Source organism: Spea bombifrons, chromosome 2 (assembly GCF_027358695.1).
Source record: "Spea bombifrons isolate aSpeBom1 chromosome 2, aSpeBom1.2.pri, whole genome shotgun sequence".
NCBI classification, from domain to species: domain Eukaryota; kingdom Metazoa; phylum Chordata; class Amphibia; order Anura; family Pelobatidae; genus Spea; species Spea bombifrons.
In genome coordinates this window covers 121,414,386-121,427,833 of record NC_071088.1, presented here as the reverse complement: position 1 = coordinate 121,427,833, position 13,448 = coordinate 121,414,386, and the positions used below count along the sequence as shown (strand labels likewise).

The 13,448-nt window shown below is 39.8% G+C and overlaps 1 protein-coding gene across 2 annotated transcripts in view; it reads right to left on the bottom strand.

Annotated features, from left to right (window-relative positions):
• Nucleotides 1-208: 208 nt before the first annotated feature.
• MRPS31 (mitochondrial ribosomal protein S31) overlaps nucleotides 209-13,448 on the bottom strand; it is a 32,316-nt gene continuing 19,076 nt past the window's right edge. For both annotated transcript variants that reach the window (XM_053456326.1, XM_053456325.1), the window contains exons 5-7: nucleotides 10,603-10,676; nucleotides 2,149-2,292; nucleotides 209-710 (exon numbers count right to left, since the gene is read on the bottom strand). In XM_053456326.1, coding sequence (XP_053312301.1) covers nucleotides 478-710; nucleotides 2,149-2,292; nucleotides 10,603-10,676 — 451 coding nt within the window. In that variant the 3' untranslated portion in view covers nucleotides 209-477. The remainder of the gene's footprint in view (nucleotides 711-2,148; nucleotides 2,293-10,602; nucleotides 10,677-13,448) is intronic.

Here is a 13,448-nt window from a genome sequence, read left to right as displayed (position 1 = left end):
AACTTGCCAGTAAGGCCTTTCATGTAAAGAAGCCAGTGAGTTGAACCTGCCTTTGCCCTCGAACGCTGACTTTAGTAAATAAACTAATTTAGGAGAATACACTTATTTAGGTAACACAATTTATAAACCATTTTACTTTGAGAAACCCTCTTGTAACGAACACAAACACACACACACTAACGCACTAAGTAATGTGTACCCCCAAATATTTTCATGGTTTAATTCTTTATTGAAAAAAAAAATACACATAATAGTGGAATTGCCTTATTTTTTTAAATCTCTTCGTTGACTATGTGACATGGTGTTTATAGATTTATGGGAGGAATTAGAAAGGTGTAGACCTGCTGTTAAGTTCCTTTCGTACTTTTTGTTTTTGGAGTCCAGACACAGTTGACTGGAATGATATCCACAATGAGCCAATGTGGGGGGTTACTGCAGGATCTTCAATTGCTTTAAGAGTGCTTCTCTTCTCCCTGGTTAGTTGAGATAAACATCACTTTCCTTTAAAATGTCCTCTTTTTGCTCAAAATACTCCCGGAACCATTCTATGTGATCCCTTTTCTGCTGGACGGTAAGGTATGGGTTTTTAGAAAGGCCACAAATCACAAGCTCCATGAAATGACGAATTGGCCCTTGTTTTGTAAAGTTTTCCAGGTAATTGTCCAGGAATATGTGCTCATGGAACTCTACCTTCTGCTCCTCGTCAAGGCCTGGAAGGAAACAAAGATAAAGAAGATCGAGCCAATGAATCGTGAGTGTATTTGCAGACGCTCTTATTCAAAACTTTCCTTAATCAACTTTGTAAACGTAAAGCTATAAATCAGGGTACACCACTCCAAAACTCGAGGGGCCATGGGGAATTCTGTGTATCTCTGCCTGAAAACAAGTAGCTAAATTAATTTTGGATTGCAGTACCTGTGTTCAAGCAGATGCATTCCAAGAAAATGAGGATTGCTTGCTGCCCTCAAGGGGCTGGAGTTGTACAAACTTGGTTTAAATGGCCAAACAGGCAAGTCTATTGAACGCTAATTTGTCAAAAAGACTACATACCTCGAGTAACCTAAATCCCCATGCCTACCAACCTGCTGGAAACCATAACTGGTAATTCTTACTAGTTTAACTTTAATACTCTTGGTACACTTGGTATTTCCAATTTTTGCAAAGCATGCTGAAGTCCCAATAACAAAAATCTAAAAAGGTAAGAATCCAGGCACATTTTATTATGTTACGAGCAGCAAAAATGCGTTCATTAGCATTAAAAGCTTCCCCCATCACTCTACAAATAACTCATGGTACCTTAATCGACTTTATTGTTACTGCTTACCCAGGACATTAATGTCATATTATTTTCCCTTGTTAGTGTTATCTCCCACCAAGGCACCCCCTTGGATACGCATTTCTCCACTTGTACAGAACCAATTGGCACAGCTAGCAATGAACCTTCCGACATGTTGGTAATTGGAGGGGGCTGAAGACCTAGACCTAGCATTCTTTACTCGATCAGTCCTGCTGCTCAAACAGAAAAAGCCTAGCAAATCTCCAAATGTGCATTCCTGATGGCTATTGTACCCTCTGTAATTTTGTTCTCTTGTGGATCTTTTGTCTGTTGAAATTCTCGCCCCATGCTTTACAGAGAGGCAAAATTGCATCCAGCATTTTATTGTCGGCCAATATACAGCAAACACGGCAACATGCAACCTTGGAACCAGTGATTCACATGATCAGTCACAATCAAGACAGTTTGTCTTCTAATAGCTCAGAAATGTTACATAAAGATAGGAGGTTATTTTTTGTTGTGCCGCGCATTAAATAGCTCCTTACACTAGTTTTGAAAGTTTGTTTTTTTTATAAAGCATGCGGCACGTGTACGTAGAAAATAAAAGCTTACAAAAGGAAAAGTTCGCTTCGTGTTTATTTGAATATAGCATAAAAAAAACTGTCTATACGTTAGGCTGATTTATCAATTTACATCCAACCATGGAGCAAAGCCCAAGCAAATGTTGATAATTATGGAGGGAAAATAGAGAGAAAATATGGAGGCATAATTTACGCAGAGCAAATTTCGAAAAGTGAAGCAAATACCCAGAAATCACAATTAGTATATCCAGCAGCACCCCATGTGAGCCGTCACAAGCAGTTGGAACTTACCAGCTTCATTGTCAATTGGAAATGTCCAAAGTTTTCCCTCTTTTGTCCATTGAATCATCTCCTCAAAGCCGTTTCTGGGTGGCTGTTCACAGGATGATGCTATCTGATTGGCCAGTTCCAGCTCCCACAGGCTAGGAGTCAACTCTAGAAGTGAATGGGTTGAGAATGTTAACCATGTGTAATCCAGGTGTAATCAGCTCAAAGTTGGTCAGGATGAGTCAGGAGAAAACAACGAGACAAGTAACTCTATGAGGAAAATGAGTTTTGCAAAGTTATTCAATCGTTAATTCCCGAACCCAAATAATTACGTAATATTTGAAAATATTTCCATTTAGTGAACCCAATAAGGTCATATACCGAGGCATAATTAATTCTTACAGACCAGTTTTATCCAAAGCAAAACTGTAATTAAATTGGTATAAAGTTGGATAATTTTCTCAAAAAGGAACCTCTGTGATGTGCAACATGTGATATCAGAAAAGTCGTGATTTTAAGAATGTTTCCAGATATGAAAATCACAGCAATATTGTTTCCGCTTACTCTTAAAAGTTTTTAGAAAGGCTCACTTAAATGAGTTTTATTTTGTTAAATGCTTTGATGATGTTAGTTACCCTTTAACCCCTTTAAGGACCGATCTGTTTTTTTTCTTTTTGTTCCCTTTGAGACAATGGCTGTCTTAACATTTTAAGCTGTCATTTTTTTCAGGACTAGAAGGGCTTTCTTTAGATACAAGGGCTTTACTTTGATCATATCTAAGTTACTATAGTAATAAAATATGGTGAAAAATAGAAAAAAAAGCACCTGACTTTCTGACTTTTACTTGGAAAATCTTTTATTGATCTACAAAAGCTAATGAAAAAACCTGCTGATTAGATTCTAATATTTGTGCTAATTTTGGAAATACCCAATGTTTTTTGCAAGTAATAGGGCAATAAGTAGCATTTGGTATTTTAAAACCATTATTTTCAAACTGGGCTCCATTGACCCGTATTCAACCTGCATCATCTCTGAAGAGACCTTCTTGAGAATCTGTCTTTTTTTCAATGGGAGCCGCCATTTTGCGAGAGGCAACATCTCTCCCTATGGCTCCTGTGGTCCTGGAATGGGGTTTTTCTGTGTCACTGAATTTCAGCGACACAACTTGCATTTAGGAGGGAATTGTTTTTTTTTCATGACGTGTCTGGCACTTCATTGGACATTAAGGGGTTAATGAACCACAAAAATGTGTCTTCAAATGCGTATTAGGGTTATCGCACCTTAACATTTCAAACAGAATGACGGTCTAGGGAATGAGCGTATGTCTAGACTGTAAACTCATCATATTTCCAGTTTCAAACTTCTGTTTACTCTTCAGTTTGCTGGAAATACGTAAAGAAATTCAAGTCTTTTTAACAGCGGTCTGAAAGATCTCACTGCCAGAGATGAAAAGAAAAAGAAAAACCAAGCACAACTGAGCTGGATAACTGACTTATGAATTAATGCCTTCCACATGGGATGTGAAAGAATAAGGTTTCGTCTTTCCAGAAGTCAAAAAAGATTCTGGAAGTTATGACTACGCATTGTGTCTTACATCATCAGTGTCATTAGCTCACCGTAGGAGATGTATGCATGCCCAGCATCAGATGACGTTAAGCAAGGAGCCTGCTTATACATGCGGTGCGGAGGCCATTTTGTTTATACTTTTGATTCACTTCATGGATGGACATTAAAACAAAAAATATACACTGGCCTGATTTATTGGCTGGTGCATGAAGTCTCATGGGAAAAAAATATTACCCATAAACAGTGCTGTATACAGTAATATTAAAGAAAATACCAAAAGAGGTACGGGATGCGTATAAACCAATAGATCAACAATAAATATACTTGCTCTATGAAACGATGCACACTACAGCACCCCGATACGATTCCAAACAAATATGCAATCAGAGTGGCGCAGAATCACCGAAATACTCAAATAAAACCTATAACCATCATAATGCAGTATATTAATGAAAATAAACAAATATGAATTATCTGTAATGCACTCACAAACACAATGTGATAAGGAAGCAGTAAAAAATCTTACGTAGGCTGACAAAAACCTGGTTATATTTCATTTTATCTATTATACTGGGGTCATAACTGCAACAATCTCACAATCGTGGCTTCAGTTGCATAACCAGCAAAAAGACAAGCATGCAAAGACAAACGATAAGGGTATCAAATAGACTGATTCAGTCTCTTACATCTGTGCTGGCAAAGATTTTGTTTAGAGCATGTCGTTTGCTTGAGAATACTGTGTGCGTTAGTTTGACCGCGCGTGGTATGTGTGTTTTACTGTAATTCTTTGTGAATGGTCCGTATGATTATAAGTTTAGGAGCCGTTACTGCCTGGATCTTTGCGTTTATCCAGCTCTGGTTGTGGCATACATAACCCACTCCAATCAACTCTAATGAACACATAAATTATTACAAATTAAGTTTTTTTTTTGTTTTTTTTTTTTTTTAAGGTTTTATGATATACATAGACCAATTAACATATATGCGTATTAATCACTGGGCTGAAAGCCAAGTTTACTGCATTGGGCATAAACCCCAACACCCTTCTAAAGCTCTGCCTAGTTCTCTTTTGCCTAAACCTGACAAACGTACCCATAACGTCTTGGCTTCTCTTCTATGCTCTCTAGTATCTAATATATACTTTACTGAGAAAATAGATCAAGAGCTTTTCTGGAGCAAAGAAGAAGTGAGGCGTTCACCATTGCAACCAATGCAATACTCTTGCAGACTGCTCCTTTTTTCCTAACTCGCACCAAAATGGCTCTTTATGCATAAAGTCTACAAATTTAAGCAAAAAAAGTTAGTAGGTTGATATCCCAGTATCTTAAGAGATCTGAGTTATTGCCTGGACGAGTGACATTTATAATATAGGCAAAGTATATAGTTAAGGATATTTCCTAGGGATTTCAAGTCTTTTCTGTCTCGCCTCAAATATGTGGCAATATTCTACCCCCCCTCTTTTTTAACCCAGATGACCCAATAGAAGGCACCATTAATAACAGAACATTAAAAAGCAGACTTCAGTACTATCCGATCCAGCTTGTTTTCCCATAAAAGCTTTTTAGGCATCCACAGAAAAATGGGACAAATCAGACATTACTCATTTTCTAGTGTCGTGCTAATTTTTAATTTTTCAGGAAGGCGAGGAAGTATAGATGAAGCTGGAGTCTTGAAGTATCAAATATCTTATGGTATTTCCTGCTGTTCCCAGAGATGCTAGTATTTTGCAATCCCTCTTTCAGTGAAAAAAAAGAAGAAGACAGCCAAGCTCTGAAATCCTAACATTTGCAAAAAGCCGTTTGTACCCGCACACAAACCACCACGTGAGAAGAAGATCCATATTCACAATTTCACACGCCTCTATACTCCATACATTTCAGTTTAAAACGACTAAATCGACGGACTTAAGCGGACTTAGTGAACGTGCAACACCACCCTATGCAAAACTATCAAAATACTTAAACAACCGAATTCTCGTGCTTACAAGTGAATATGGAAAATAAAATTAAAAAACTTAATACTTCCCAGATGACTGCCACAGCCAAAAAAAACACTCTTCCTCAAAGTGTAGATAGACCGATATACAGATGGTTGGGGCGCAAATACACACATGGCAAAAACAATATAATAGTAGTGCAATATGTATAAACAATATTCAGTGCTGTGTGTGGCGTGATATGCACTCACAAACAATATAGATGCATCAGACCCGTCAGCGTATGGTGTAAAATCATTTTAATACGCTGATGGGTCTGATGCATCTATATTGTTTGTGAGTGCATATCACGCCACACACAGCACTGAATATTGTCGATAAAATGTACAAAGATTACATTACATTTAATTATAAAGCACCAGCAGAGTCCGCAGCGCTGTTACAGTCAGCAGAACAATTTATAAACACATACAATAACAAACTGGTGCAAAGGAGAGGAGCTTACAATCTAGTCAGGTTTGGGGCGTCACGCACATCCAGAAAGTCGGCGGTCAATGTAAAACTATATGTTTGGCCAAGACCTCAAAAAAAAGTTTTCCTATAGCACAGATGTGAAATAAAAGGCTTTTCAACGTTCTGAGGATCTTATGGACCAACGACACTTTTCAACATAACATTTCTTTGTTACGAAGCTTTGCTGTCTCTTTGAGTAAACTTTACTTTGGCCACCTCACTTCAAGCGATACTAACATTACATTAAGAAGATGCACAGAACTTAGGTGCCTAATTACCGTATTTGCTCGATTATAAGACGAGGTTTTTTCCAGAGCAAATTCTCTGAAAAATACCCCTCGTCTTATAATCAGGGTCGTCTTATAATCAGACCTCAAATAGGTCTGATTATGAGACTAAGATCCAGATCCCCCGCAGCGATGCAGGGGACCTGGATCCTCCTGTGTTAACCCCCCCACACACACACTTACCGGTGCTTCTGAGTCCCCGGTGCTTAGTCCGGGCTGCGTGTAGAGCTCTACGTGATACAATCGCGTAGAGCTCTACACGCTTCCCGGACTAAGCACTGGGGACCCAGATGCAAGGGACCTGGATCCTCCTGTGTTAACCCCCCCCACACACACACTTACCGGTGCATCTGAGTCCCCGGTGCTTAGTCCGGGCTGCGTGTAGAGCTCTACGCGATATAATCGCGTAGAGCTCTACACGATACAATTGCGTAGAGCTCTACACGCTGCCCGGACTAAGCACTGGGGACTCAGAAGCACCGGTAAGCTGGGGGGGGGGCATAACACAGGAGGATGCAGGGGACCTGCATCCTCCTGTGTATGCCCCCTCCAGCTTACCGGTGCTTCTGAGTCCCCGGTGCTTAGTCCGGGCAGCGTGTAGCGTGGAGCTCTACATGCTGTCCGGACTAAGCACCTGGGGCTCAGATGCAGGGGACCTGGACCCTCCTGTGTTATGCGCCCCCCCCAACTCAGAAGCACCGGTAAGTTTGGAGGAGGGAGGGGGAGTGTTAAATGGGGGGTGTAAGGCATTTCTGGAGGCAGAGTGCTCTGTGAAATGCCTTTTAACCCCTTTAATGCCACTCTGCCTCCTGAAATGCCTTAAACCTCCCTATATGCCACTCTTCCCCATAATATGCCTTTTAACCCTCTAAGTGCCAGAGTGGCATATAGGGTTAAAAGGCATATCATGGGGCACAGTGGCATTTAGAGGGTTAAAAGGCATATCATGGGGCACAGTGGCATATAGGGGGTATAAGGCACTTCTGGGGCAGATGTGCATAACTTCGGGGGCAGGTTGGAAAATAGAAGGAAATAAAACCAAAATATTTTTCTCAAGCATACCTTTTATTAAAAAAAGTGTTTAAATGAATTAACATTTACTGGTAAAACTTTTTTCCAATAGGGTCGTCTTATATTCAGGCTTTTTCTTTTTTTCCTAAATTAATATTAAGATTTGGGGGGTCGTCTTATAATCAGGGTCGTCTTATAATCGAGCAAATACGGTATTTATCAAGGGTGAATTTTTCATTTTAAGAACGTACCATGTTAAGTTAAAGGGACTCTCCAGCCACCAGATGCACCCTAAAGCGTATTATAGCTGTGTACTCCATTTAAATGTTCAGAAAATGCATGTATCGCCCCCCCCCCCCAAAGTAAATATATAGCCTCACCACCAGTCAGCTCCAGCGCTGGCTCGGGGAGAGTTTGAGGCCTGGGTCTGTTAGCTTAATTTAAGACCATTTTCTAGTATTAGTCTGTTCACACTGCATGTAATATCAACTTGGAAGAGAAGACCCTGTCTTCAGTAACATAAAGCATTGTTTATTGCACCTACCTGTCTGTCATATCAATCCATAAAACACAGAGATCATCAGGATAGAATGTCATACATGCTGATACTCGAAAGTTGTTTTATAATCCACAATGTTAGTTCGTTTGATGGGCATGTGACCCAATAAAAACTTGTTTTGTGTTACGAATTGGGAAAGCACCTGGGGTTCTTTCTTTTTAAAAATGATTTTGCGTTTGCAGAAAGTACTAATCCACAAACTGAACCCTAACGCTCCCATGGGTATTTAAAGTAGTCAGATGACACATTATTTGAGAATATAATTCAGACTGCGCGTTCCCATACGCTGTACAGTGAGACGTTGATTTCATATACCGTATTTGCTCGATTATAAGACGAGGTTTTTTCCAGAGCAAATGCTCTGAAAAATACCCCTCGTCTTATAATCGGGGTCGTCTTCTAATCAGACCCCAAAAAAATGCTGGCGCCATGCTGCTTACCGGTCGCGAGCAGCGTCTCTTCTGTTAGAAGCAGGGCAGGAAGCTTGCAGCGTCCTCACAGAACTCTATCTCCCCCCTCCCTCCTCTGAGGGCGGGGCCAGAGAAGTTGCTACAGCCGGTCCCCTGCAGAAGTCTGCGAGTGAGAGATCTGCAGTTCAGGTGAGGGGGTGGGGGAGGGTTTTTGAGTATGTGTGAAGTGTGTGTGATTAAGGGAATGAATGAGTATTTAAATGTTTGTGAATGAGTGTGAGTGTGTGTGTGATAGCATGGATGTGTAAGGGGGGTGGGGGTTGTAGCATGGCATATGGAGGCTGTAATCCCACTGCTATCATCCCCAGGTTCCAGCATGTACTGGCTGCCTTGGCTTGATAGGAGTGTGATTGCTGTTAGCAGTTTGATATATATATATATATCAAACTGCTAACAGCAATCACACTCCTATCAAGCCAAGGCAGCCAGTACATGCTGGGTTAAAAGGCATATCATGGGGCTGAGTGGCATATAGGGGGTTAAAATGCATTTCTGGACCTCCAGAAATGCATTTTAACCCCCTATATGCCACTCAGCCCCATGATATGCCTATATACCTCCAGAAATGCTTTATACCCCCCTATATGCCACTCAGCCCCATGATATGCCTTTTAACCCCCTATATGCCAGAGTGGCATACAGGGGTATAAGGCATATCATGGGGCAGAGTGGCAAATAGGGGGGTATAAAGCATTTCTGGGGGCAGAGTGGCATAACTGGGGGGGGCAGGTTGGCAAATAAAAGGAAATTTAAAAAATATATTTTTCTCAATCATAGCTTTTATTAAACATGAAAATATATTTACATGAATTAATATTTACTGGTAAAACTTTTTCCCTATAGGGTAGTCTTATATTCAGGCTTTTTGTTTTTTTCCTAAATTAATATTTTGATTTTGGGGGGTCGTCTTATAATCGGGGTCGTCTTATAATCGAGCAAATACGGTAATACTAATAAATGAGGAGTACATAACTTTTAGAACTACGCAAATACTGTTACAGCTGTGATATGTTTAATGGTAAGTTACCTGTCATATTAAACTGGAACTGTCACTTTCACAATTTTAGCATAACTAAATTTAACAAGACTACCTATAACACTTTCATTTTGGAGATAAAGTATTTGGTTTGCATGGAAGGGACTATTTTACGTCAAAGGAAGCAAGGTTAGTAGCGAATGGAGACAGAAGTATATTGCCATGGCATGAGTTAACTTGCACTTGGCACAGAATGGGTTAATGGATATGACTGCATGGCTCAGTTTATTGAAATTTGTCCGCACCTTTCCCTGTGGAGTCCAACGTTCAACATAAAACTCAATTACTCAAGATGGAGACATTTAGCATTCAAAGGAAAAGCCAGGGGCCGGATATCCTGGCGGCATGTCCCTTGAGGGTGGAGAAGTCAATCAATGGACAAACCAGAGCAAAGTTTTGTCCAAAATATGATGGGTGCATAACTTTTGGGCCCCATCATATATTACATCACTATCCCTGCGATATTCTGGAGATAGTCTTCTATACCGTTTCACCAGAGTGATTGGAGTATTGTAGCAAATAGTTATTATTAGATTATGGTTTTCGGCATAATTGGGAAATAGTATGCTGGTGGTTACCGAAGCCTTCCAAGGATTTTAAAATCCTAAAGAATAACTTGGTGGTGGCAGCTTTTTTACACCGGCATTTGGGGCGACTGGATTGAGTTAGTGGTGGTTGCTTTGTGTCCTGCGCGGAAAGTGATGAACGCACCGGAAGACACTACCATGTAATGGCCTGGGTCAATAGTCTGTCCGTGATATATTTTATCCTTTATATTTTGTATACTGAATTCTTCCCATTTTTCCCAAATCACCTATAATTCATTTCAGCAAAAACTATTATCCCCCCCATCCCTACACTGGCTGCTTGAACCAATCACCAACAATCAGAAACTTATACAGATTAGGTTGGGAATATCACTAAGACCTAGGAGTTCCTTTAGGACACTACGGACAGCATATAATCGTATGCAATCGCTATAATGGCCTAGCTAAGGATTAACATTATTAATATTTTCTGCACCAGCTTGCTTAGAACGTCCTCAAGAACGTGAATACATCACCACGCAGCAAGTCGCAGCTTGGGTACCAATTGCTTACCTGTTTCACTCGACTGTTCTGCATCGGCAACAACAGGAAATACGTTCAGACGCTTTCCAGTATATAGCCCTCTCCTGTTTAAAAAGCAGAAAAAAGGGTAAAAATCAACTTCACAATTATAAATCAGCTCTACTCTGCGTGCGTGTGGAGCCATTGGGCATCCAATTAAAAAAAAGTATTGAAATTAGTCGACGTATGTAAACTCTTTCTTACAGCATTTCTAAGGTTGCTACCTTACAATTGATGGCCAACTAACCTATTGACCACACAAGTCAACAAGAAAGATACATCACAACGATTTAACATTATTAGGAGGTTATGTCCCCAAACACCAACGGGGGTCCAAGGCAGCTGCATGGTGTTCTTGTATGGTGGAGCCACTATTGTATACATTAAGTTGTATAGAATGACAGTGCACTACTTCACGTTCATTACAGAAGGAAATCATACGAAACGGACCTCTAACAGTCGTGCCTCTAAAAACAATCTACGGCGTACAAGAAAGGCTCCAGAGTCATGACGTTAAATTGATATAAAATGTTCTCAAATGGAATTGCTGCTGTATAATATAAAGTAATTAGGCATGGCAGGCCAATTCCCAATATACCTCTCATAAAACGCGTTTGATTATTTCTCATTACTTCAGATAGGATTGGCAGTAATTGAAATGCTTTGGGGAAAAAAATGAATTTAATGGAGGAACTGCTAATTGGGCGCAGCCGAAGTGGTGAGTCACATCTGGATAAATCCTCCTTGGCTCTCACAATTCAGAGGAAGAAAGTGAGCGCAGAAGAAAAAAGCCTCCTAACATGTGAAGGACGAGTTTCCCTGGCAGGCGTCTCCGCATCCCCCTACTCCCTCCTTTCCAAATGGGTCGTGTTTAGTACGCTGAATACAGGCTATTAGTTTTGTTCCTAGGATACATGGACTGGGTTTTATCCTTTGATTGCCAGAGGGGTATAAAATACAAGTAGGAGTAGAACTCGAAGGGCTACAAAAAAAAAAACCTATTATTTCATTTCAAGTAACTTGATTGGATATATCATCGTCTCCTTGTCAACCAAAAAAATAATAATTTGCGATTATGAGACAGTGTATGGTCACGCAGGAGTTTTTCAGCTATTATCATGTAATTAAAGGGACAGAAATCCATATTCTGATAAACGAGATGCAACAAATGCAAAACATTACTTTAGCAGGTGAGCACTAAGTTTCCCTTTCCCATGAATGGTTTGATAACACTGGATGAATCATCTGATGAACAATATCCATTTATAACGAGTGTTAGGTACAAGGTAATTAACATCACCCATTAAATATCAGGAATGAATGTCAGTGACAAGCAAGATGATTATAGGCATGTGGCTTTAGCATTTGCTTTTTTTGGCGTTTACAAATTATTACATATACGTAAATGACATTAAGTTGCTACCTTATTTCCCCTTACGCTAGCAATGCCCTCCCATCCGTTTACCATTTCAACCCAAAACAGATCTTTAGATATCACCTCTTCCCCGATAAGTCACATTTACCTAGACTCCATCCGTGAAAGAGAACCAAATTCCTTTGTAAAAGCTACCAATAGTGTACATTTTGTCAATTGCTGTATTTGTGATGCGAGTTTGACGCGCCGCCATTATCCAATCTATCTGCTGTCCTTGTATTCTCTCCCGTCTCCTCAAGCCATACAAACGCCGCCTGAACCAAACTACAACAAACAGCATGACAGGAACCTGAATAAATAAATAACGTTAAACTGCTTTAACTTACACACGGCTTACAGCCGCCACGAATATACTTCCATGTTTACGGACTGAGCTGGCGCATTGTATATTGGATTTATAATGGCAGTGAAACAATGTGTAGTAATGTTTGCGAAACATACTCACTTTTATATGAGGAAAAGGGCAGAGTTTGATTAAAATGAATTAGGAAATAAGCATAATAAAAATAAAAAAGGATGTATTTAAGCAATAACTTTTGGCCACACTTGGATGGTGAGAGTAGACACAGTCTTATACATTCCTGTGGTACAACAAGTAAATTCTGTTAATCCGAAGAACATACCCACACCCCCGTGTACGCACACGGAAACCGACTGTGAAAAAATATGAGATTCAAGATAAAATAGGCAAAAGCAAACTGTAACCCCAAGATAGTACTTGGGGGGGGGGTGAACCTGTACCCAGATGATTTAGTAAAATGAGATTCATTAATCAATACACTCTATATAAAATATAACAAAAAATATTAATTATATGAATAACGTTGGTGCTAAAAATGGTTGTAAAAGGACCATTACGTAACTTAACATAGTGCAATGCACTATGAACGCTGAAAAATAATCATAGAGTGCTAGTGAAGACAATAAAAGTGAAAACAAGAGAAATAAAAGAAAAGAAAATACTAATGAACTAATAAATTTAAACCAATAAAAGTGACCTACATTCCATTTAGAGTTGAACCTCCACCCCAGTTTACTCAATTGGAATATCCGATTCCAATTGGCAAAGGAGACGGAACCCTTTCTCCTCTTGTAGGTAGTCTCACACCTTGTTTTAAAGTGTCTACCTATAGATGATGTATGATCCTCAATTCCTATGGAACCACATATGGCATTTGAAGTAAAATGTCCACATCTATAAGTAACTATGGCCTTAATCCAAGGCTGGGCCTCTTATTATGCCTAGATGTACCAAACATGCCTGGTGAGAGAATATCCCCCAGATTCCTGGCCTATCCACCTGAACAGTTAATACCTACTTTTACTACAGACTCCAGCTTTCGGTCAGTAGGAAGCCTTATTTATGCCACATATTTTTAACAGCAAGGTTGAACTTGATGGA